The 27,562-nt window shown below is 28.7% G+C and overlaps 1 protein-coding gene across 4 annotated transcripts; it reads left to right on the top strand.

Moving 5' to 3' along the window:
* Positions 1-358: 358 nt before the first annotated feature.
* On the top strand, positions 359-24,196 carry LOC132949300 (sensory neuron membrane protein 1). 4 transcript variants are annotated; one of them, XM_061020120.1, is made up of 10 exons: positions 359-457; positions 2,915-3,120; positions 18,752-18,909; positions 18,984-19,131; positions 19,431-19,685; positions 20,667-20,884; positions 22,909-23,063; positions 23,241-23,356; positions 23,505-23,636; positions 23,834-24,196. In XM_061020120.1, exons 2-10 carry the CDS (start codon positions 3,013-3,015, stop codon positions 24,008-24,010), a joined length of 1,467 nt encoding a protein of 488 aa, XP_060876103.1. In that variant the 5' UTR covers positions 359-457; positions 2,915-3,012; the 3' UTR covers positions 24,011-24,196. The 4 variants fall into 4 exon arrangements, with proteins under 4 accessions (XP_060876103.1, XP_060876101.1, XP_060876100.1 ...); XM_061020118.1 differs by lacking the exon at positions 359-457 and adding an exon at positions 472-698; XM_061020117.1 differs by lacking the exon at positions 359-457 and adding an exon at positions 2,070-2,499.
* The last annotated feature ends 3,366 nt before the right edge of the window (positions 24,197-27,562 follow it).

Genomic DNA, 27,562 nt, shown 5'->3' on the forward strand with positions numbered 1-27,562 from the left:
TCGTGAACGAATTTTCCATCGTTACGATGAGTGAATTACCAAATTCTTAGACAGCGTCAACACATTATAAGTTATATACTTTGTAAGCATCAGTCTTTGGTGAGTTTTATCTAAATCCTTATCTGTCGTTTTCCCGTATATATAGGTATTCAAATATCATATTTTTTTGTTACGGCATTATGTGGTACTACTACATGTATCGCTATTCACACATAATATTATATAGAACAGTAGAATTTATGATTATTTAAATCGCTTTAAATAATAGAAGAACCTACAAAGCAAATTTATTAAATTATTCAGCAATTCAAATATGTGTGCTACAACACGCGCATAATAACTATAGCCAGTCGATACTCTTTCCTCTTGGCTCTAGGACCTAGGTCCTTCACGCGTACATGGGTATTGGCTGTAATTTTATTCGCGTATTGTACCACAAAAATTTTAAATTGTATAGGTACGTATCGGTCATTCACTGACGTTATCGTTAACATTAATTATTTGGGCGTGCATAATAAACAGTTAGAAAAACGTAGACGTTTAGAATTTTATGAACATTTTAACAATATTATGGCAAAATTAGAGTTTTACACATTAATTATACGTTCAACTATCTCCTTGAACTGCTTCGATTATTCAGTGACATTTCGTTAGTGCACAGTGCTGCGTTTTAGCACTTACCATTACATAAAACAAAGGTAGGTGCCAAATACTCATAGAATTATAATTATTGTATGCATCGACTAAATATATGTAATAATATTATACATACCTAAATCGTAGTATATTGGATAACTAACAAAATAATATACATATATGTATCATTTTAAAACTTATTGGGCACTTGCATTATTATATCTAATAAGAGTTTTATTTACAACCGTTTTATCATTTTTCATCTTATCATAACTATTCTGATCGAGTAACGACACGATTTCAAGTCGTCCTCTTTCAGTCAACTGACGTACTGCGGGTTGATCGTTTATGTTGCAGTATATTACGCGCAGTTGCAAACGTTTTTTAAATGCCTGGAGAAATGTATGTACAATATAATTGTATATGTGATTTCGTTGTAGGTAACTTACCTAGCTAGAAACCAATATATGAAGCGTCTAATAATGTATTAGCCTTCAAGGACCGTTTGAGATGGATACGTAATTCAAAATATATAAGACGAAGCGTATCGTTAATATAAAACGAAATACGCTGATTTAGGCCTCGTATACATTTATAAGAAAAGTGCATTATCATCGTTACGTATATCTGTTATTGTTCGTGTTGATATTTATGATAGACAGATTTGATTTCAATATCAAAAATATACTTTTTGAAACCACTTTTAATTACAAATACGATTCGTGTTACAATACAGTCAGAATGTTCATAACACCCGAATCCGCGCTAAGTTTTAAATACTCTGTGTGCTGTATAATATACAGTTTATATGTCATATCATGGTGACATGTTTGACCGGCATATGTGCCTAATATCGGTCACCGAAAGAACGGCGTCATTATTCTCACCCTCCGCGGCCGTTCGTCCGACCCAAAATGTTTACCATTATATATTAATATATTATTATTATCATCATTATTATTGTTTCTGCCACCACAAAACCAATTAATGTTAATTATCGCCGGAAACTCCGTATGCGTGTATCAGTCAACCCGCCGCCGTCATCAAAGGGCAAAGACTATAATATTATATAGAAGTTAAACTTTTTAAAAAAAAAAACACGATACCTTTATAATACTTGCATATTTGATTGAGATTAAGGACATATTATGTTGTGTAACCGTGTGGTCTTATAATATACGCATAATGATAAATATTATGTGCCCGCGAATATTAATATTATTAATACACATTCAATCTAATTAACATAGGTATATACCTACAATAATAATATCATATTGTTACAAATAATATTATGAAGTACGTCAGGACAGGGATCGAGCGATCGGGGTTGCCGCGGGGGACATGGCACGGACGATTGCGGCGACGGTGGGGCCCCGTTGTCGTATCATAATTTATTTACGATGTCTCTGGATTCGTCCGTAGGAAAAAGAACTGCGTACTAATGATGGGTTACGGTTGATAGTATGCGTTTTATACCGTTGTATAATATTATAGACGCCCCGTCCGTATCCAATACCGTATTCCACGCGATCGTCTAAAATACACCACACTTACGCGCGATAGGAGCCTTGAAATTTTCGACCGAAGAATCGGTTCGCGTATTGTGCGCCGACCGCGGCCAGTAGTAGTAAGTTGGTCGGTCGGTCGGTCGGTCAGTGCGCCAAAAATTTGAGCAGGTTGTCTGTCTGGCGACACACAGGTTGGAAGATCAGAGAAAAGAAAAAATTGCAACCGAGTACTAGACACTGGCCAAAGGTCGCTGCGCAGTGCCCACTCGTTCTACTCCGAATATAGTTTAACGTCGTCGCAGATTATTCCATTTGGTACGTGACACAATAAGCAAATTCAACACATTTATAGGTACAGGTCATATTATTTTTATTGATATTATTGTCGTACTGGTTTTATTTTTAAAATCACAAAATCATAACTCTAATTATTAGTATTTCATTAAGTTTAGTCTTATTCGGTAAGACTTTGTGTGAAAATCGAAGACAACGAATTTATCGTAACTTGTGTGGACCACGTTGCAATATTCACCCTAAATTCTATAATAAGCGAAAAATCTGCTCTTATCGCAAAAACATTATTGCGTGCCCAATATTATATCGTTATATATCGTTTCGATTACCTTTTCATGGACAGTAATTTACAAAGGAATACTTACATAATATTAGCATAGTTCATCTCTATTGACTGTTAAGTACTCATAATAATAATCTGTTTATTGTGTAGATTTATTATACTATACCCATATGAATATCTAACGTTACAGAATTCCGTCATTAACGCATCCTACTCGGAAGCCACTGCGACTTGTGTTTGGAGGCAACGACTATTCAGTGGTGGCCACGGCGATATTCTATTGATATTATGGGAGCACCGACGACGCTTACCGTTATTGGTATCATTTTTTTGTTGTTTGGCGTTTTCGTCGGATGGTTCGCTTTCCCGAAGATGTTAAACAACAAAATATTGGAGGTAAGAGATTATTATAATAACTACAGTAAATAAAAATAGATTATTATATTACGGTTATTTTTTTTTCCAAATTAAATTTGAATTTTGAATTTATTATTTGAAATTACATTTTATTGTTTTCAAATGTATTATCTGAATATCAAATATTGAACCGATAGTTTCTTGTTTACACTTAATAAAGTACCATAATATAAGGTACTAATACGGGGTTTCAAGTTCAGATTACCGTGGTATAATACCACAATATTACAAGTAATACCCCTGTCACCTCATTCCTTTTATCTCAAAATTACATTTTGTAAATAAGAAACTATTAGGTATATTATATATTATAATTTTTTTTATATATAATTGCGTCTCGAAAGTTATACTATATTTTATACCCCGGAAATATATAATTGAACAGACATCTCTTATGATGTATTTACAAACCTTTATTAGACCTCACCGAATTTGTAAGTGTGAAATAAATATTACTTTATAATATAATGATGTTACAAAAATCATGAAGTATTAAAAATTATTTGGGTTGACAATTTATTTGAAATATTATATTACATTAATATGTCACGACATACTAAACTATGATCAAACAACGACTAATTCATTACCAGGTGCGTTCCCAGGATTTCCGTTTTGGAGGGCTTAAAAATGTTCTTAATTTCCTTACACACAATAGTAAACAATTTTTACACATACGTATACGTACGTCCTTATAACGTACTTATTGAACTATTTATGTGTAGGTATCTGACGTCTACTATATTTGTGACGATATGCTATAATATATTATTTAATGCAAAAAATATTTTTTTTTTTTTTTGGGGGGGGGGGTCCGTATCAAAGACTCCCCTGGGTGCGTCACTGCTCATTATAATACCTAGATTACGTTAAAGTTTTTAATTGATGAAGAACTCAAGACTCGGTCAATAGAACTATGATGATCAATAATTTCTGAGAAAAATTAGTTTTCTTTTCAGACATTACAAATCATGATTAAAGATAAAAAAATGAAAATTCAAAATGTATAATATAATTTTTAATTTATCGCAATATATGTTATTTACTGTAAAATGTTAAATATTTATTCATTAATGAAGTTGATGAAGATTATTATTATTATTATTATGATACAAAATATAAGTGGGTACCTACATGAAAAAATTGTTTTTAGTAGATTCTGAGTGGAGCGATATTGGTTTTTAAAATAGTGTTTTATCATCGTCATTTTTTGTGATTACTTACTACTATGATAAAATAAATTCTAAAAATATTAAAGTTTTAAATATACATGTTTTTATATGGGTAACAACTAACGAGTATAATGACTGAAAATAGAGTTTAAAAAAAATATCCATGTTCTTATGTCGATCGATGAAGTATTTTTTTATTTTCTCATTGAACTTTTTTAGCAACAAGCTTTGAAAAACAATAAAAAAAAACTGTAGAAAAAATATACATTCTTTGCTCCGTTCAGAACCTAGGATGTCATAATATATTTTTAATTCTATTGTTTATTGTGGTTTTCAAATTAAATATTAGAAAATACTTTACCCTATGTCGAAGTGATCGAGGCCGGATAAGTGTCTAACATCCGGTCACTGCAGTATGTCTATATACAGTTCGTTTCTTAAATACTAATTTCCGGTTTACTGCAATTTTAAATTGTCTGCTTGTAAAATTACGTTATTAACGTCATGTCTTAAGTAAAAATTGAATTCAAAATCAGTGAACTTCCTCTCTCAAATTGTATATCGGTAACATTACATTGTATATTTGAATATCAAGTGCGTATTATTCATAAGGTATAACTATACACGTTCGTTGCACATTACTAGTAATTACTAAAATTATTTTTAATTGCATAATACGAACTCTTGTCATTGTTTAAATAGAAACGCAAACAATATTGTTGTATGTAATCATATGTTATTGGTTTATTGTAATTTATTTTAGGTAAATTACACAGGCGTACAACGTTTGCACAAAAGAAGTATATTATTATTACCTAACCTAGGTACAGGTCATATTATTATTATTATTATTATTAATATTATTGTCGTACTGGTTTTATTTTTAAAATCACAAAATCATAACTCTAATTATAAACCTAGCATTGATTTGATTTGATTTAATTTTTTTACGTTTAAAATTTTCCATAAATTATGAGTTTCAAAAACATAAAAGTCAAAATAATAACTTATTTATTAATAATTCCAAATTAAATTGCAATGTATCGAATACATGGCACTTTAAGTCCAATCAATATTGTATACAGGTTTTAAAGCCCAGTGAAGTGCTTATATTATAGTCCTGTTACCGCTTTAGAGTCACGTGTATTTGAAGTTCAAATACCGGTGTATTGAAGTTAAATAAATTCTTATAATCGTTTTAGATTCTGAGCGAAGCGATGAATGTATTGATTTTACAATGATGTGTGTTTTTTTTATTTTTTATTTTTTTTTTGTGTCTGTCATCACCTTTTAGGAGAGTAAAAGTGCTTGAATTTTCTTCGAAAGTAACTTTTCTGATAGAAAAGTGAATCTAGTTGGTACTTTGGGGGGTCAAAAATAAAAATTTAACAGTAGTTTTCAAACGCGACGTGAAATATAAAAGAGAAATTAAGGAAAAACGGGAATTTTTACGCAAAATCTGTTTTTGAGTAAATCGATTTTGGTTTTTGGTGCAACACTAAAAAAAATGACCGTGGGTACATGCAATTTTGACTGAATGTTTATATTAGCATTTTCTATACACCATAACTTTTTCCAAATATTTTGACTTATTTTGAGCTGTTTACGGACATTTTCAGTTTCCATTTTTTTTAGTTTTTTTTTCTACAAATATCAATAAAATTTTATCTGTTGGGTAAAAGAGCTTGAAAATTTAATAGAAGGCTCCTAGGTTATTGTTTCAAAGGCAGATGAAAAAATTAAAAGTCCTTAGTCACAGTTTTTATTTATAAGCATTTAAAGTTCAAATATTGACCAAATAAGGAAAAATCACGAAAATTAGCAAATTATTTTGAGTTGAGAATTCATAAAAAATTTTTTTTTCAAATCTAAGATTTGAAAATGTAATACAAGATTATTCATAAGTTTATCTACCTTTAACAAAAAAAAAAAATGTCTAATTAGTCAAATTAAATTTTTATGAGCGTTTGAAATTCATATTTTTACAACATTTGATATTCCCTCGATTTCTCGTGTAACGATTTTCTTATTTTGTTGTAATTAAAAAACATATGACTGTAGATACTTGAAAATTTCACTGAATGTTTATATTAGCATTTTCTATACACGATAAAATTTTGAAAATATTTTGCCTCCTTTTGAGCTGTTTACTGACATTGTCAGTTTTCAATTTTTTTAGTTTTTTTTTCTATAAATATCAATAAAATTGTATTTGTTGGGTAGAAAAGCGTGAAAATGTTATGCAAGGTTCCTGATATATTTTCACAATAGCAGTTGAAAAATATTGAAAATACATAGGCACAATTTTTTTTTACAAGCATTTAATGTTCAACTTTTGACAAAATTTATCAAATTTAAAATGTAATAATATTATTTTGTAGTTAAAAATGTATAAAATGTTCAAATTTTATAGCTAAGGATTGAAAATTTAAAACAAGGTTCCACGTAAATAAGTAAATATATAAACTACTTTATTCACAATAATATCATCAAATATACTTGGTAAAATCATAGGCTGACTGATCGTTTTCGCTCAGAATCGTTTTTCTTATACAATGATATTATATCATTGAATTAAAATTTAACACCATCCATTACAGTGACCCACTTGTAACCTACGTACAGCAGAGCGACATCCACTTAACCACCTTTTTTGTTTTTATTGTATTAAAAAATTTCAAATGTGTCAACATATTATTACTTCATGTTATTAAAATCGTAATTTATAGCTACGTACAATACTAAAAGTTAAATATTTAATTTATATAACGTTACTAATTTTAATCAATTACAACGCATAACCTGGCCACATCGACCGCATAATATGTATTATTGTATTATGCGTACGTCAGAATGTATTATAAGTGTTTTCTAGTTTATATTATGCCTATGGAGCACCTAGTACCTAAGCACATCAATACTTTAAATGGGTCCCCCGTCAAATTTAGGTTAGGCAACTTGGTGTACGTCAAACTCATCAATAGCCTATTCAGGAACACTCCGAATAGGCAACTAAACAATTACCTTTTTTATTTTTACAATATTATTACGATATTATATAGATATAAATCCCGAAATGCAATCTCCGATCTATAAACTTAGACATGAATTGTTTTAAAATTATATCAAAACTCTGTTTTTGTTTCACTGGAAATTGAATCCTTACGGTCATGAAAATCATAAATACAAACATACTCTGATACTGTTGGTTATAATTTCTAATACACAATATGACTGTTCCTGACTAAAATTATTCTATAAAATGTATATAGTTAATTTTTATCGTGCAAATCTAATCATCCGATAAATGTATAGGTATATGAGAAATATTGTAGGGAAATAGGTTACTGTTATGTCAATAGTAATATGAATGCCATCTAGACATTTTCGTCAACTTTATAACAATGAGTGAAGTTATTATTATTTGCGTCATGTAAATATGTATATTATATATAGATATACGATCGTTAGAAAAGAAGTTAAATTGCACACAACGCGTTTTTGAAGTATAGGTAAGTTTTTTTTAGTTCTTACGAATTCCGACCGCAACATATGTACAACTTTATTGTTCTTTTAAAAAAAATGGCAGTCTTACGCCTTGTAGTATTCGAACAGTAGGTATACCATTATGCTTATTTCCTTCATGTTCCAAGTAAACTCGTGAGAAACATGTCTACAATTTTAGATAAATTGTTTTTATTAGCATACTTATTATTATTACCTATTATATAGTTATAAAATAATTCCAAACAACGTGCATATTTTTGAAGTAGTACATCAATTAATAAACGTTTAATTGTATACACGTCTAACTCTATCTAAAATATTATTTCATATAATATCAGTTTTGATAATAATAAATTCATAGTATCATTATAAAATATTTCTTTTCACTGGTAAATTTAAAAGTAATATTATTACGACCCTCGAGGAAAATTATCAGCAATTCCCTGAAAAAATAAGGGAGGATAAAATATTTTTACTTATAGATAATAAATTATTATTCATACAAAATATGTTAATGGCCCTGCTCGTGTCTAATAAGGGGCAATATTTAGGCAATCTCGTCGTCGCCGTACGTGGCCTTAGTGTTAGTCGTAAACAGTGTTGGGAATAGATAATTAAAATATTATCTAGATGAAGATAATAGATAATTAATAGAAATTTGTCCAGATAAAGATAGTAGATAAGTATTTTTTTTGTATATTTTTACACTTCACATAAACTATACAGTGGCTTAGCCAGAAATCTCCCTAGATGAGGGGAACTACTAGATTAAATACCATATATATATAACCTTGCTCTGTATAATACACTAATAACCAGGGGGGGGGGGGGGGTGATCGGGCCCATCGACAACCCCTAAATATGTCACTGGAACGATGGGTTTAACGACTTGTCAATATTTTTCTACACAATTATGAATTAATCTTCTCCTTTAAAAAATCTAAAACTGTGGTCTATGTTGCACATAATATTTGTATCATTAATTTTATTATGTTTTTAAATTTAAACGAATAAACAAATTGGTTATAGGTTACAAGAACACTAGATAATGATAATGACAGTTACTGGCCGCGTTGACGCGTTATATTGGGCTTTGATAATCTGATTCTAATATATAAACTCTGAAGTAAATTGATTTGTATATTAATTATGTATAGATACTGTGTATATATTAGTAACAAAATCGACATTGATAATGGAGTCTAATATGTAATATATGTAAAGCTGATGTAGTCATTGTCTGCGGGCAGTGTGTGAAACACACCCGTATATATTATTTTTTCATGGGTAATTTTAAAGCACAAGCTTTGAATTTTCCGAAACCACGGCTGCCCTTAGAGAAATTTGCAATATTTTTGAATTTGAATTTGCAAAAGTTGCTAAAAATCTATCATGTGCTGCTTTGAGTGTTTTTGGAGAAAAATCTAAATTATATTTTTCACACAATTTTTGTATGTATTTTCACATTGATTCGTAGCAATTTGAAGTCTTACTTGGTAGTTGGTATACATTATACAATACATTTTTCGATTATAAGATTAAACGTTTGGAGTTTATATACGATATAGTTCTAAATTTTATATTTTTTATTTAATATCTATTAACCGTGGCACGTAGGTAGGATTTTGGCGCTTTCGTACGATACGATTTTGGCGCTTTAGTACGATACGACTTTTTTTTCTTATCTCATTTTGGCACTTATGTCTTCCACCGATTTCACGTGATATACAAATTAATATTATATGTACCTACCTAGTATTAAATATTCAAGTGCATATAATAACAATATAATTATTACGACACCCCCGACCAAAAATGAAAATTGTGATTTAGTGTTGGACGTTGGTATGAACTTAGCGATGGTTTCAACAATTTACAACAAACGTCCAACAAAATTGTTGGATAGGATTAATTTATTGAATTATGTTACATGAGTGCCACCAAGTTAACAAACGTGTGATTTTAAGCTCAAAACACGCATTACAAGAAAAACTCTCACGCTATTTATATTTTTTTTGCTAAAAAGTCCTAGTTAAAAAATCCTATGGTGTGAATGAATCTTCGATTCTTGATTACGTCGCTTAAAAAAAAAAACAAACAAAAACAATAGTGGAAATTGAAATTTGATAAAAAAAAATCCTTGAATTACTGTAATAAGTAGAATAATAATAATACACATACCTAATAGGTGAAATTTGATTACCTCATTCGTTATAAAGACAGATAGCCAAATTGCAGTATCGCCAGTTGAACAAGAGTGAAAACAAAACAAAAAATTTTTATTTATAAAAATTGACTTATTCTTTTTTACCCGCGCACCGTCACTGTAGAATTCATATTTTATATAACACATATAAGTGTTAGATTTTATATATGTAAATTCACCGGACAAACAATGGAATAAAAGCAGAGCATTGCGTTATATTTTTTTAAATTGTTTTTTCTTTGGCACCTATATAGATTTACAGTTTTTAAAATTTGTATATCATATATCATTGGTTAATGGTTATATAGTAAGATTACTAGGTTTTTAATTTATCAGAGTAGATACAATAAAAAATTGTACATTATACAATTATTTTACACATAAAAATTATTCAATTGTACACAATAAATTACTTTTAAAAATTTACAAATTCACGATAATAAGTTGATTTAAATGAGCTAATTTAAAGCGTCGACGACCACGTTGTAGTCTGCGTCTGTTAGGATGAGCATTCAGCCCGAAATGTTGTGGATCGCTTGCTTTGTGTAGATGACTGACATTGCATTGTATGTAATATGTCCGTTACACTACGACTAGGTACCTACCCAAATCATTTTCAGGAATTACACATTTTTTAGAGGACAAAGGTATGTCCCAAAATTACAATTTTAAAAGCACGATCGATGTTTACGGTAAGAATTATGTAATGTAAGTATGTTACCATTTCTAAAACATGATTTTATTTTTTAACATAAAATCAATATTTAAAAAAACCTATTATTTTTGAACAAGGAGTAGTAGATAGTAATTATTATAACAGCTGAAATAATAAATATTTTTAAGTCATTGGTGTGAGTATTTATTTAAAGGTATTTATAATATTTTTGGCGAAATTAATATTTATTTCACATACCTTGCGATCAAGTCAACTCACGACTGTATTAGTATAGACTATAGATAATACGAGCATGACGTACTTTTAGAGTAAACCGTTTCTATATTATATTGATAATAGCAATTTATAATATAAATTATTTTAACAATATTATTTGTTATTAATGTTATTACTTATTATACATTTCATCTATTCAAATGTAGAAGCACTATAAACACCTATTGTACAAATTATCATCAATTTAAGTCTCTACACTCGTTATTTTAAAGTTTTAATATTTTTGACATAATTTGTTGTCAATTAAAAACAACATTTTTGATAGGTAAATGATATTTTTTACAATTGTTTATCGATATATTTTTTTAAGTTTGTTAATGGTTTGAACGACAACATACATTTTTAGTTTTATTTTTCTAAGTGGAATATTTTCCGAAGTATCGGATACATAAAAATCGAATTTTGAACGATTAGTTGATATTAGATATACCTAAGTATTTAAAGTCTTGATAAGCGGAGAAGTGGACCAACATTTTGTGGAGTTCCTCTGCACAACTCTATTCAACTCATCTAGACATTAAATAAGTAATATTATATAACTAATTTTAACTATTAGTTCAAAATTTAATTTATTTGTATCTAGTATCTACTCCGGAAAATATTTTGTAATTTAAAAAAATAAAAACCTAAAAAATTATGACGATAAAAATTGCAAAAAATATAATTTTATTCAATAATGTTGTTTTACAATGGCATCAAATTTTTTTTTTCAAAGTACAAACAGCGTTTAGTTGTATGTTTTTGGTCTTCTATTTTTTTATGTTCTGCTGCAAGTCACTGGGATTACCTGATAAATATTTATTTATTAAAAATAATTTTCTGAAAAAAAACCGTGGGAGAGCTGTTACACAATTATAGCGCTCTTTTTCTCGTGAATTTTCCGGTTAGACACACAATATAGGTACCCTACAACACTAGTAAAATGTATAGTATAGTACATATATAACGTTATTCGTAATACAATTAATTATTTCCATCATATAATTTTTCCGTCGTCGTTCTTTTTGAGTACCCTCGTTATAATGCATAAATAACATTGTTATCAATTTTAAATATAATTTAACGAACCATTTATTTAATTGTATGAGTTTGATATACTTAAATAATTCTTTCAGAGCAATGTTTTATGGAAAAAAAAAGATTAAAAATAATTGCCAGTTACATTTTTTTTAAGTATTAAAACATTTTATTAACTCTTCAAATTAAATATATAATATATAATATTATGTATTATTTGTTTTTATTATTACATACAAATTGCGTGTAATATAAGTCTTATTATAATACTTAGGTACTTTTAACATAGATTTTTTTTAATAGAGCCAATTTAACAACCAATTGTCAACCACTGACCTGAAGAATTCCTTACTAACTCAATATTATAATAACAAACGACTATATGAGTTATATTATAAATGTGAATACCAGTATTTCAATTCTGTAAAGTTTAATTTTAATTTTTTAATTACATTAATTATTGCTTTAAAAATATAATATGTATATTAAACTACATCATAAAAAAATATCTGTATAGGTAAACTATAAATAATGGAAACTGATATAAGGTACATAATATAATTATGACAGTTGAAAAATATCTCTGTGCCATACTGTGGTCGGCGCCGAAAAAAATTTTGTTTACCTATTCTATTTTAATTCTTCGTGAATATTTGTTTTCGAAGGTGCTTAGATAAGATATACTGCAAAGAAGCTTAACTTTGTCATCTTTCCTGAAGTTGAAGATAAGAAGCTGATCTGAATAATTCACTTATTCAGGTTACTTCTACTTTCAAACTTAATATTATCTCTTAAATTTATTTTATATATAACACTCCTACATCCCGGGGCTCCGAAACCCTGGTTTGTGTCAAACGAATCCCTAAAATCTGACATTAAAAATCTGTTCGATTAATGAAACTGCCAGATACACTTTTTTAGTTAAGTGAAGCTAAGACAAGTACTCATAATGTAGTCTTTATAGTTTATTTAATATGAATCCTGATTGCTTGTTGATTGCTTGAGACTTGAAGAAAGAAATAGTTCCAACGTTTAAGAAAAATATAATATAATAATTATGAATTAAATAAGTATTACGTATATTCCTAATTGAAATAATATCGATTGGCATAACACTATTATAATTTATAAGATATCAACATGTATTTATTGTATTTATTTATTGCATTTATTATATATAAATTGGAAAAAATATTTGTACAAGACAAATTTTATTTGAGTATAATATACTAAATTATTAAAAATATAATAAAATGATTTTTATTATTATATTAAACATTTTGAATCATTATGCAAAAGCATTAAAGCAAAATACAATTGGAATTATTGAAATGAGGAAAACATTTATTTTATTGTCTTCTTTACAAAATACTCGTGGTGAGCTTTTACAGTTCATAGCATCCAATCAGACCCTCGTCTACTTGTATGCATATTTTAATGTACTATATAATGTATATTTTCCCCTCTTAATTTATTTCTTCAACAAAAGTTTTCAAACTCACTCATTATGACACCAAAAAATAAATGTACATGCTGAATAATTTAATAGTAGCATGTAGGAGATTTGATCTTAGTTTATAATTATAAGTACCTTATATTAATAGAGAAAATTAATTTGACTACAAATTTACTAATTACTAATTAGATAGGTATATCGAAGATTTTTTTTTTAAATTATAGGTACCTGACATTTTAAACTTAAAATATTATTATGGCTATAGTTTTTAAAAAATCTGGAAACATTTTTGAATTTTTCATTAATATTGCTATGTATATATCAAATATCATATTATGATTATAAACGGGAAATTAACTAGTAAAATATCCAATATCGAAGATACGTTAAATCGATTACCTGGTTAAAACATTGTAGTATTCCCAAAATTCTACGACTAGAATAAGTTAATATGATTATTTTACATAATTAAACACATCCGGGTAAAAAACCACCAAATGATCAATAATATAAATCACACAAAAGAATAAGTAGCATATAAATATGATTATCAAAGTACACTGCGTAGTAATAAAATGACCCAACACTATCTGGATATCTAATATGCGTATTATTATATTATATATTAATGATTAATATACGCATTATTGTGAGCTACGCAATATACTATCGATAGTGCAGCTAAACAGAATACTCACAATACTATTACAGATAATATAACATAGCATAACCTTACGGTCGTGAGTCGATGACATTTCCTGGACCTCGTACATAGGAAACATCCGAATAGACCATATTCAGACGTGTATTGTCAAAGCTAGTACAAGCACCTTCACGCCAAAGCATTTTTTTAGTTAATCATTTTGACTTAAAAATAATAAATTCTGATCAATCGAATTTAGGACTTAAAAATATACGAAGAATATATAGAAATATACGAGTGATAATATGTTTTCTGAATACTGACCGTTTTATTGATTAAGCTGATTGTTATCTAGTGCAAGTATAGAATATCATAGTTAATATTAATGAGTTGAGCATTTAATAAACATTAATACTAGTTAAAATGAAGTATCGTTAACTATTTTACATCATCTATCATCTTACCTCATCAACATCTGTACGCGGGATCACTACAATATAGTTACCTATTTTTTACAACCAATATATCAATTTTTAACTTGTTTTTATTATAATTTACATATTTTATGTATTACAAAGTTTTAATAACACTACTTAATTAAATACGAAGAATTTTTAAATCTGTGAATTAATCTATTTTAAAAATCCGATTGTTTATAAAAAATAATAATTTAAGCACTAGTGGAATTATTTAAAAACCTACAGTTAATATTACATTTTAAAATTTAAATAACAACAATATAAAAAAAATTGCAAGAAGAGAAATAGTTATTTTAAGTGTAAATATACTGCAGTGTCGTTAAAATTTTAACTTTAATTACCTACTCATATAAAAAGCCTCATAGGCTTTATGCTAAACTTTTTTTCCAGTAAAAATCGTATGATTTAATTTTTATTAACCCTAGGTTAGGCGCGTCGATATTTGTTATATGGTTGGGCGCGTGGGGGACAGTTGTCAACCATCAATAAATAATTGATTTAAATTAGAAATATTCATCATTTATTACTTTTTTTATTATTAAACATCAATATTTACATCATTAATTTATTACTATTATAAAATTTACGAATAGAATTTTTATTTAATAATATTTTTTAATATTTTAATATATTTTATACTTGTGAGATGTAAAAGCATGTTAAAGCTTTTTTACTCAAAGTCAAAAATATTATAGGTAAATTTATAATTAATAAAAATTAACACAAAAATAACACAAATATATTGTTTAAATGATATATCACGTCTAAAAAATGTTGTTAAAAATATATTTCACAATTCCACTTTCAAAGAAAATTGAAATTGAATTTTCTACCATAAAAAGTGTCTTCAGACACAAAAAAAAAATCAATAAAAACATATACATAGTTGTGTAAAACCATTACATTCGTTGCTCAGAATCTAAAAATACATAGGTAGTGAATAATAATATCATCCAATATGTATGATAATAATAATATAGACTAACTCTTTACCTAAAATAATTAATAATAATAGTAAAAAATAATAATAATATTAATAATAGTGTTTATTTTTTAGTAAGCAAATTCAATAAAAATATAATATTTCAGACGTATATTCTTTTTTTTGTCGAATAATGTTCAAAATTACATTTTTGTTAAAAATCCATCAACATTAATCAAAATTATATATGCATATACGTATTAATGTAACTTAAACATTATTTGTATTCTGAGTAATTAAAATATTTGTAGATGATTGAAATAGCTAAATTGTGTATATTCGTGGTGATTTAAGCGTTAGCTATTTTTGCGTGACTTTTCGTGCGGAAAAATAGAATTATTCCCTCAGCATTATAGAGCAAGTGCATAATAAATTGAAGCATTTGAACCAGAAGAGATTCAATAACCAATCATTTTTATATGCGGTTTTATTAAATTGCAATATTTTCAAGTATAGACTTAACTTTTAATTAGAATAATTATATATGATAATATTATTCATTGCACACTATACACATTTTTTCACATCCGTCAAAAACAACGTTCTGATGCCTCTCATAGTTGTTATTAACTATTATACGTATATAAGTCGTTTTGAACATAATGAAGGGCGATACAAATTGTAACTCGCCTCAAAATATCGCAAGAGCCACCCCCCCTACCCCCCCCCCCCCCCCCCGGCAAGATGAACACTCACACACATTAAGTCAATGATAATTTCATTCAATTATAGATTTATAGTTTATTAACTCTTTATCTTATTTTCATACCATCATCAAAAAAGTAATAATTAACTGAAGAAATGGACATTTTTAAATTTATAAAATAGATTTTTTTTTATTTGCAAATTATTCTATGATTTCTTGGACTTAAATGGCAGTATATTGTCTATCTACATAAATAAAAGGCAATGTTTGTGTGTTAATGGATCAGCTTATAATGAACATCTATATATACAATATAAAATCAAAAGCATACAAACAATTATAAATATTTCATACAATTTTCGCCAATAAACTCAGCAAGAAACGTAGTGTCCCAGGCTACATTTTATTACCTACCTATTTACTTTTCAACACATACGTGTTGAGTTTAGTTGACTCACGAAAAACTATAATGTTTTATTTAAATATTTTTGACATTGGAAGATAAAATAGTTTTTATGATTAGATTAATTTTAGATTCTGAGCGGAGCGAGGAAGCTAGTGGTTTTACAATGGTGTTTTTGTTTGGTGGTCAACGCCATGCAGAATCAGTTAGTATTTTTAATAAAGACAAATCAGTTAGTTTGCATCAAAATGGCATGACATTTTTATCACTACATTGTATAAACGCCGATAACAAAAAATTATCGTCAAGTATTATTTATGAATATACATCCGCTAAAAAAAACTAAGGGGGGTGGGTGTAATATACACCACACTGGTTACCAAAATGTTATTGACATTTACATAATATTATTATTCTGTTTTAACTTGTAAGACGTTACAGTGTTACACTAATGTGTTTTTTTTATTTTTATTTTTTATGCATCTTTATTAACACTATATTAATTATAAAGAACAACAATAAAGTCCATACATGTTAATTGGGTCGAGGTATACTTGATATTATTATACGCTTGGGGTGTTGTACCTTCATTCTTCACTGGTAAATTGCTCTTAGTTTCTTAACATAATAATATTATATTAGTTACTCACACATATACAACCGTTGACTGTATTATTGCGTTGTTGACGACCTTTGGTAAACTAATATGGCTCTGATTACCTAGGTAGTAGGTATACATTTTTTTCCCTACACTGTATGTTATTAACGACAGGTCGTTTTTCTCACATTCACTACGCTGTTCGGCTGGTGATATCTTCGCAACGTTGGGTTCCAGTGCACTAACTTCGTAGTTTCAACGTCGACTTTACGATGGCTTTACGCTCCGTGTACCTACGTTTATTTCATTTAACATGATTAACTCGGATCTATACTTCCATTTATCCAATAGAACGATTTCATTTCGTATTTATTTTTGTTGTGTTTTCTAGCGGACGCTATACTATTGTTGGCATTTTATATTTTATACGAGGTCAAGACATAGACATGTAAATAGACGGACTGCGAATTCCTCACTATACAAATCAACTATCGAGTGAGGGAAGAGGATTTCTTATTAAAAACATATTAGTGCATAAATTCTTTCAATCACTTTTTCACGTCACTATTTTAATATTTGATAAACCTTTAGTAATTGATTATTATTTTTAAATGGCAAAATTAATTTTATAATCCATTTATTCCATATTTCCATGGTACCCTTAGTATCTATCTGTCTATTTAACAATACGATGAGTGACGTCACGGGATCTCACTCTCTCTCATTAAGTGCAGTCCATTTCTTTATGGTTCTATAGGTCGTAGTAAATGTTAACACATTTCGCTGAAGAGGTATTGCGAGATTAACTAGCACTGGATTGTGTACATTCGTACATTATAGGTACCTATATTTAAGAATTATAATATAGAAGAATATCTGCGCTGTTTAGTTCATCTCGTACTCATCCATTTAATACTTGAGATTATATTTATACTTACATTGTGATAGTTCATAGCTCTTTGAATCAACCAGAAAATTATGATTATGCTTTTGAGTGTATAAATGTAGTATCAATTAAAATTAAAATAGGGTTAAAAAAAATATTCATACATGAAATCCTTTGTGTTATTGCTGAATGTAATACGTCATTCATTCAAATCGATAAAAAAAATATGAACGTTTTATATGTATATAATTGCATTAATATTAATATAATAAGCTGTAACGTATAATATAAACAAGACAATAATGATTATATGTACACTTAAGTACAAATAAAATATCATGGATGAATGATACATACCTACTTAAATCAATTTGATTTTTAATTTTAATTCGTTACACTGGTCTTTCAAAATATTAATTTTTCAACCGGTTCTTACGTTGGTTACTGCAATTTATGCGGATGTGAGACGAGTGTGTTGTGTTATAGTATTGCGTTAAAACAATAAATTATAGATATTTCATGTTTCCTATAAATTCCAATGGTAAATAGGAATTTAAAGGAAACATGTAATTAAATTATCATTGTATTAATATGTCAAACAAATAGTATTGTGTTTAGAACTTTTAAATAATTTAATGATATGTACAATTGTGTTTGTTTTAGAGTAAATCATTAAATCCGAGATCAACTATGCGTCAGATGTGGTCACATCCTCCAATATCCGCAGATTTTAAAATTTATTTGTTCAACGTAACTAATCCTGTAGAAGCTCAAAAGGGTGAAAAAGTCATAATTAAAGAAGTCGGGCCTTATGTTTATCAGTAAGCATACGCACTTATATTTCACATCAATAGAACCAATACGAACACATTACAACGTACATTTTGTAATTTAGCGAATGGAAAGAAAAAGAAAATTTAATCGATGATATAGATGCAGACACGGTGGAGTTTAGTTTCAAAAACACTTTTGTGTTTGACGAAATGTCGACGCTACCATTAACCGGAGATGAAATTATAGTTATGCCTCATTTGGCTATGATAGTATGTTCAATGTTGCATATTAAGTAATATACTCGTAATATTACTTTGTGAAATAAAATATTTATTAAAATAAGTACTGATGATTATATAGTCATAATAATATTAAGTACTAATAATACACGAGTATCATCTTTGTAATGCAACTAAGATGTTTATATTTTGAAAATACGTTTGCTAATAATATATACTTATTCATATACGTCTATATATGGGTAGTAAATAATAAACTTAAGCTTTAAATTTATTATATATATATATATATATATATGGACATATAGTTAAATTTTAACTTTGTGTAGGGAATGGTAACAATGACTAAGATGATGAAACCAGCTGCACTGGGTTTGGTAAATAAAGCAATTCCTTACTTGTATCCAGATCAAACTAGTGCATTTATGACGGGAACCGCTAATGACATCATGTGGAATGGATTGGATATAAATTGCACGTCCGAGGAGTTTGCATCCGTTGCTATTTGTTCACAGATAAGACTAAATTCAGAGAGCTTACACAAAATCAGCAAGAATCATTTCAAATTTTCATTATTCGGAGTGGTATAGTATAATTTTTTAACATTGAAATATAAGACTGTATGTATACTAATAGATCAAACCTACCATTTCCGTGCCACGAGTACATATGTGGTGAAAGTTTTAGGTATTTTACTTCAGTTTTCTGAACAGCTCTTGGTTTTATCTTTATCCCTCATTTCCCTATCCCTTGGTTCTTTCAGTTCGAATTCGGTCTGATTATTGTTAACCAGACTGAATTATTCATATACCTAAATTCCCGTTAAAGCACAATATATTGTAAGTAAAAAAAACGAGAGCGTAAATACTTACAGTTGCACACAAATTGTGCATTTGTAACGCTATTAAAATTTAAGAATATGTAAAAAACAAAAATGATATTATATACTCGTGACCGTTTCGAATTAACTGTTGTCTAAATACTACAAAAAAAGAACTGTTGTTAATGAAATAGGTAACAATAATGGTTTTGTACGAGTAATAGTATTATAGTTAGTTGAAGCCTTTATTCTCAATGAAGAAAAAAAATATATCATAGTTGTATACATTAAAGTGCTCGTCTAACGATATTGTATATTATTTATTACACTGAAAATCGCAATATCGTAATATTTTACTCATCCATCATTGTATTAATCTAAATCTGAAAAACAAATTCCCAGTGTTTCTAAAGCTACACGTATTGTACCTACGCCGAAACCCATCAGAGGCGTAGATCGATGCGCTGTTCTATTTTGACAAATCGTCTGCTGTTGTGTTATGACAAATTTACTGCAAAGTCGAGCAACGTGTTTAAAAAAACAATAACGCGTATTGCACGTAAGAATAATAATATTATCAATGCCCAAATCGTTTTATCCGACGACGAGTTTCGTCGGAATTTTGCAGCGCGTTTACCATACCTGCGGAAATCCCCGTCGCATATCTTTCGTTTTGAGCAGCTGTTCGCCGTCACCTACGACACTTACCGTGATTATAATATTTGTCGCTTGTTGTTTGGCCCAGAAAAACGGAACCGTCGAGAGCAACCGTTACACAGTGAAACGCGGCTACACTTCGCCAGCGACGGAAGTAGGTCAGGTGATCCGATTCAACGACAAACACAAAATGGATGTGTGGCCCGGCGAGGAGTGCAACAAGATATACGGGACGGACACCACGATATTTCAACCGTTCATCACGAAGGACACCAACCTGGCCAGCTTCAGCGGTGATGTTTGCCGGTACAGTATACTTACGCTATACATATCGCACATATAAATATTATAAGTCATACATACCTACGTCTTGGATAAAACACTTTATTTTTATATTAACATTCAGGAAAGTACTCGGAAAATATCACATCAAACATTTAAAAATATGAACCCCACATGCGTAATAGTACATGGAGTTGCGGAGGAACTGATATATATATTTAGATTTTTTTCTTTTAAATTTCAATATTTGTCAAACCTAATTATTTAATTTTTAACCCCTGATTTGTCTAGTATAGTAGGCGCAAATAGGGACTAGGCCCACTCCCCCCAAAAAAAACATTTCCAACACTTTGTTTTAAGCTTATTCAATATATTATCAAAGTAAGGCTTTAGTCACCCCAAATTCCAAACGCTATTTGCGCATATGCAGTAGTGTGCATACAGTATTTCTTCCAAATTATAAACTTTTCCTGGTTTCATATTTTGTTATTGTTTTATATTATATATTTGGTATTTGGTAGTATACCTAGAATAAGTACTCAACAATAAGTGAGTCAATTTTTTTTACACGCACTTAATTGGAATGTATTCTCATTTCTCCCCAATATAAACAACATAGTAAAACACGTGCTAATAATAATAGTAATACGAGACAACTGTATAATAATATGTAATACAGAATTGGAAAAAACGTTAAATAACTTATTATCGATCAAATGAAGAACTAATAAAAAATATTAATATGTACTTATAATATGATCGCGACCACCCAGAAACAATAACGTCTGTGAAGTTTTGGCCCCGACTTTGTCCGATTCATTGCGAACCCATGCCAATATTTTGCGACTAATTTTCAACTATTTTCAACACGAGTTTCAAAATGTTCAACTCCATACTTTCGCCGTAATTATTAAGATCAATCAATCCGAATAATGCCGGGTGATGGTCTTGAAGGATCTAAAACGCCTGGATGGTGCGCGTGGTGGCACTGCATAAACCTATTTATTAAAGACAGGCACAGTGAATTAAAGATAGATACGGTGTGCAACGACCGGCAAATATATACCACCCTAAGACTCAGCTAGGTCTACCCACGACCTGGAGGCGAACCCTCGCCCCCCGTGACCCCAAGAAACACATAGCAATCCGAACGACGACTCTCTTCCACTATAGGTAAGCCACGTACGTATGATATGCATGTCAATAAAATCGATAACAGCATTATCTCAATAAGACGTTTGGGTTCTATAAGTGCGTAATGCGTATGCATTACACGGTAAGTCGACTAAAAATAAATTATATCTAATATGATATTAAACACAATATGAATTAAAATTATACGACGTAATAGTGAAAACACGTCAAACGTGGCATAATTAAACGAGAAATTATTGTAACTATTGGTATTCAATTAAAATTTAAAATTGAATCATAAGACGTGAGGACAAAAATAAAATTGAACCATTGTAAGACATAATAAATAAAATAATGACTTATTGACTTCACTGCACAATACTGAAAGTATTTTATATGATATTTAATTACAAATATTGATCACGAGTTACAACTTATTTTTAACATCATTTTTATTTAAAATACACAGTTTATACAAAATGCTCAAAAATATTATGAATTAATAATATTATTATGTAAGCAGACATGAAAGAGTTGTTCAATTACACCCATTACTCATTCGTGATACCAAAGTTGATTTTTTTTCTCCATTTGGCAGTTTGCGTGTCAATTATTATTATTATGACTAAATTTTTAAATGATTTTCTCTTATAATGTTAATATAATAAGTTTAGCCTTTCTTTTAAGTCTTTGTATTTATTTTCTGCTTTAGGTTTGAAAACAAAATATACAGATAATCTTTAATATAAATATGTATTTACCTAATTTAATTTCTATTAAAATAAATGTCTATTGTTGATTTTTTTAATATTTTGTGTCAAATTATTAGATTATTATAACAATGTATATATTTTTTTTAATAGGCGTAAAATATATTTAATATAGTTTATACAATTATTTTAACCATTCTTTAGATCATTGACTCCAGATTATGTACAAGAAACAAAATATAATGGATTAAATGTATTTGAATATTCGGCCATGTTAGTAAAACCGGAGGAAAAATGTTACTGTTTGAATCAAAAAAAATGTTTGAAACCTGGAGCATTAGATTTGACAAACTGTTCAGGTCAGAATTTTTTATATTATATAATATAAACATATTAAAACTTTTAACAAATTTATGATTAAAGTTTTAAAATGTCTAAATATAGATTTTAATGATCTTATAAGATACTAAACAGTTCTTTTAAAATCGAATTAAAAACGTTTAAGCTGGAATACAATTAATTATTGTGTTATACAGGGGCTCCTATAATTGCAACTCTTCCTCATTTTTATAAATCGGAAGATTATTTGAACAATGTTGATGGACTAAGGCCCGAAGTTGAAAAACATAGGATTCAAATGTATTTTGAACCAGTAAGTAGATTTTATTCGTTCTATATCCACATTCCACATTTACATTAAATAGAAATTATAAATATTAACACTACCTAACGGTATTGAATACCTACTATCGATAGTACCGATTATAATATAATATTTTTATTATGATATTTTTTTTCAGATGACTGGTACTCCATTATTGGGTTACAAGCGTTTGCAGTTCAATATTTTTTTGAAGAAAGAATCAAAAATAAACGTTATGAAAACGCTTAACGAAGATGAGAAACTAATACCACTGTTTTGGGTTGAAGAGGTAAATTAATTTGTTTATCAGAAATGTTAATATAAATACTTGAACTTGTTATAGAGTTGTACAGCTTCCATCTAGTGAATATAATCTAAGTTTACAACTTTCACCACGATGAATATAATTAATGACTTTCCTCTTAGAATATGTTGTACACGTAATTATGAATTTATTAAAACATAATTTTGTTCATACAATTACAGGGAATTGCTTTGAATAAGACGTGGACTAATCAAATAAAAAATAAACTATACTTGCCAATTACTATCATGAAATACGTTAAATACATATTTGTGGTTTTTGGTATTGTTTTCATCATATTGGCAGTGGTCGTCAACTACAATAGTGTTAAAACAATGGAAATCACACCAAAATATTAGAATTCAATGATCGCAAAAAAAAAAAAATTTAAAAATACTTTATTTTAAGTTAGACCTCACAGAAGTAAACATGATTTTGTTGTTGTATAATATTATGAATAGATACCGGTGTTCACTTTGTAAATATATTTTTAGTCTCGTGATTTTAGAGTAATAAATTAATAATGTTCTAATAACAATCAACTATACATTTGAGTTTTAATATTTATTTTAAAATGTACTCTTTAAGAGGGTTGGAGCTTAGCATACATAGCTTGTTCATACTATAATATATAAGTAGGTACATATGTATAAATACAGTGTTGAGTATACCTACTATACCTATTACCTACTATTAATATATTACTTTCTGAGTAAACCTAATTGTAATACACACCAATCAATAATAAATTATTTAGTAAATTAAAAACTGTTTTAGTTTCAAAAAATTTTTTAGTAGAACAGTAGAACAGTAGAACAGTAAAATATTTATACTATAATATAATATAATTCTATTGAATATTATTGAATTTATATCATTAATATTGGAATAATATAATTATAATATAATTTTCTAGGGTTTAAACCAGACATAAACTTACTATCGAATAATAGTTTATATAATCGTTAGGTATAATATACATCTACTTCTATAAATAATTATATTATTATGTATGGGTGAGTATAAAAATATCCAAACAGTAGATATCAAAGTATTTTACTTTTTCTTAACCCAAAATATTTCAATTACATCTTAGATTCTGAGAGGAGCGATGAATGTATTGATTTTACAATATTATGAGTTATATTTTTTATTTTTATTTATTATTTTTATTTGTATCTGTGTACACGAGAAGTAGTCGAAATAATGCTTTGATTTTCAACTTTTCGACTAAATTGGCTCGTTGAACAAATCCAATTTGCAATCACTGCCCTAGACTGACAAACCATCTCCGTTCAGAATAGTTTTTTATATACAATGCTATTATATCATTGAATTCAATTAATGTAATACCATCCATTATATAGTGACTGACTTGTGGTACTGTACAGCAGAGTAACATCCACTTGGCCGCTTTTTTAAAATATAAAATCACTATAAAAATGCGTTACATTAACTTCTAAATTGGTTTCGATATTCTTTTGTACCTACATATAAATTATTAAAAAACTTTATAGAGAGTTGCACCGTGATATTATTAAAAATCTTGTAGCCCAGATTTACTCATATCGATTGAATATTCTGATTTTTTTTTTATATATTATAAACATTAAGTAAGAGTGTATTATTATTGTGATAAACACAATCAAGTGTCTTTTGGTCAAACCATTGTGAAAAAAAGGTACATAAGTATGAATGAATCGGTAGAAACTTTTATATTATTTTTTAACAATAAAGATGTACACTGTGCAACTCTTGTATCTTCTATAGATACTTCAATACACCCCACTAGTAAAATATTATTGTCCAAAACCCCAACCAAACATTGAAGGGATAATAATTATCTCATGATATTGATTATCATGCATTCATTCCTCGTTATAGATACGGCCATAGATGGTTGCCAATCGACCCATGATTCCCATACCTACTTGAAATGTGTCTACCGAAATAAATCTCTATAATCAGTATTAAAGTTAAATCAAACAGCTGGCGATTTTAGCACTATCGCTTATATGTCATAGTGACTATCACGCAACTACAATTTACATTATTAAAAATTAAATATATATTATATATTAAAAACATAGAAAAAACGATTCTGCGCAAATGTGTTTTGTCTATATTGCGCGTGGGCTAGAGAGAGAAAACAAAAAGTGCGCTGACATCCTCTTAACTATTACATGTGAGAAAACAATATTTTTAGAGTTACAATAAGGTATGACTGTATTTCATTATTGCTAGCAGGTAAGGGCCCCGGAATAGAAATTTCCACATGGGCCCCTTATTATCAAGTTGCACCACTGCATCGATCGCTCAGAACCTAAAATAGAAAATAAAAAACGTCAAAAAAGCCATTAGAAAATTATACAATATATAATATGGGAGATGCTCTTAAAAAGATTTCCCCTCATTTTTTGTCGTTTTTCCTAGTATTATTAAGAAAAGAACTTTTAATTTTCTGCAATTTCGCCCTTTAAAATAGTACCATCTAGATCCAACTTGATCAGAAATCATCCCCGATGTTTAAGATCAAAGCATTTTTTCTACTATAAAACGCAATATATACCACAACACATACACATAAAACAATAATTGTAAAATCGCAATACACATTGGTCGTTCCGTTCGGAATCTAAAAACCTTACCTATTAAAGTATAAAACGAGTGTATACGACAGTATAATATAATGCAAATCGATATATAAACCCTTGTTAAAATATTATAATACAATTATAGTATTATCCTCTGCGTAAGTACACAGTAAGAGTTGATATACCAATAATAATAATAATGATAATAATAATAATAATAATGATGATAATAATAATAATGGCGTTTGGAAAAATAAACGGGACCGAAATCCAGCTGATGCCGGTCGATTAATAATGTGATGGCGTACTCGCTGGCTACTAATAAACGATGTTTGTTTTAAATCATCGTCGACGGCCCAGGAAGACATTGTGAAATCGGTACATTTGCAATTCTGACACCTATACGTGGACAAAAAACCTGTAAAAAATGGCTGCATCGCATAATAACGAAATGACAATCGAAACAACCAACAAGCACGTCATCTTGGACAGGATCATCAGCAACGACGAATACGAAATGATGGAAGAAGGACTGAGCCGATTCGACGACATCGACAAGGAACCGACCATCGGGGATCTAGAGGGCCTTTTGTTCTACGCGACACGGTTTGCCGGCGACGACTTACGTTCCGTACAACGTCATTCAACCGGCCGAAAGTTCTTGCAAAGCTGCAGGACCGATCAGAGACGACGTGATTACATTTTTTACCTAATAAAAGTGAAGCAGTGTTATCTGTCATTGCTAAATGTAGGTATAAAAAGGTGGGTAAGTGGATGTCGCTCTGCTGTACAGTAGGTTACAAGTGGGTCACTGTAATGGATGGTGTTAAATTTGAATTCAATGATATAATATCATTTTATAAGAAAAACGATTCTGAGCGAAAACGGTCAGTCAGCCTATGATATTACCAAGTATATTTGATGATATTATTGTGAATAAAGTAATTTATAATATATTTACTTATTTACATGGAACCTTATTTTAAATTTTCAATCCTTAGCTATAAATGTTGAACATTTTATACATTTTAAACTAAAAAATAATTATTAAATTATAAATTTGATAAATTTTGTCAAAATTTGAACTTTAAATGCTTATAAAAAAAAAATTGTGCCTATGTATTTTTAATATTTTCAAGTGCTATTAGAACGATATATCAGGAGCCTTATATTAAATTTTCACGCTTTTTTACCCAACAAATAAAATTTTATTGATATTTATAGAAAAAAAAACTAAAAAAATTGAAAACTGACAATGTCCGTAAACAACTCAAAAAGAGTCAAATTATTTTCAACATTTTATCGTGTATAGAAAAT

Source organism: Metopolophium dirhodum, chromosome 7 (genome assembly GCF_019925205.1).
Source record: "Metopolophium dirhodum isolate CAU chromosome 7, ASM1992520v1, whole genome shotgun sequence".
Classification (NCBI taxonomy): Eukaryota; Metazoa; Arthropoda; class Insecta; order Hemiptera; family Aphididae; genus Metopolophium; species Metopolophium dirhodum.

What these genes read in the sequence shown, in the direction of transcription:
- LOC132949300 (XM_061020120.1), top strand. Translation starts at nt 3,013, where the DNA reads ATGGGAGCACCGACGACGCTTACCGTTATTGGTATCATTTTTTTGTTG. An exon ending in TTCAGCGGTGATGTTTGCCG is followed by an intron (nt 20,885 to 22,908) that starts GTACAGTATACT and finishes ACCATTCTTTAG; the next exon opens with ATCATTGACTCCAGATTATG. An exon ending in CACTGTTTTGGGTTGAAGAG is followed by an intron (nt 23,637 to 23,833) that starts GTAAATTAATTT and finishes ATACAATTACAG; the next exon opens with GGAATTGCTTTGAATAAGAC.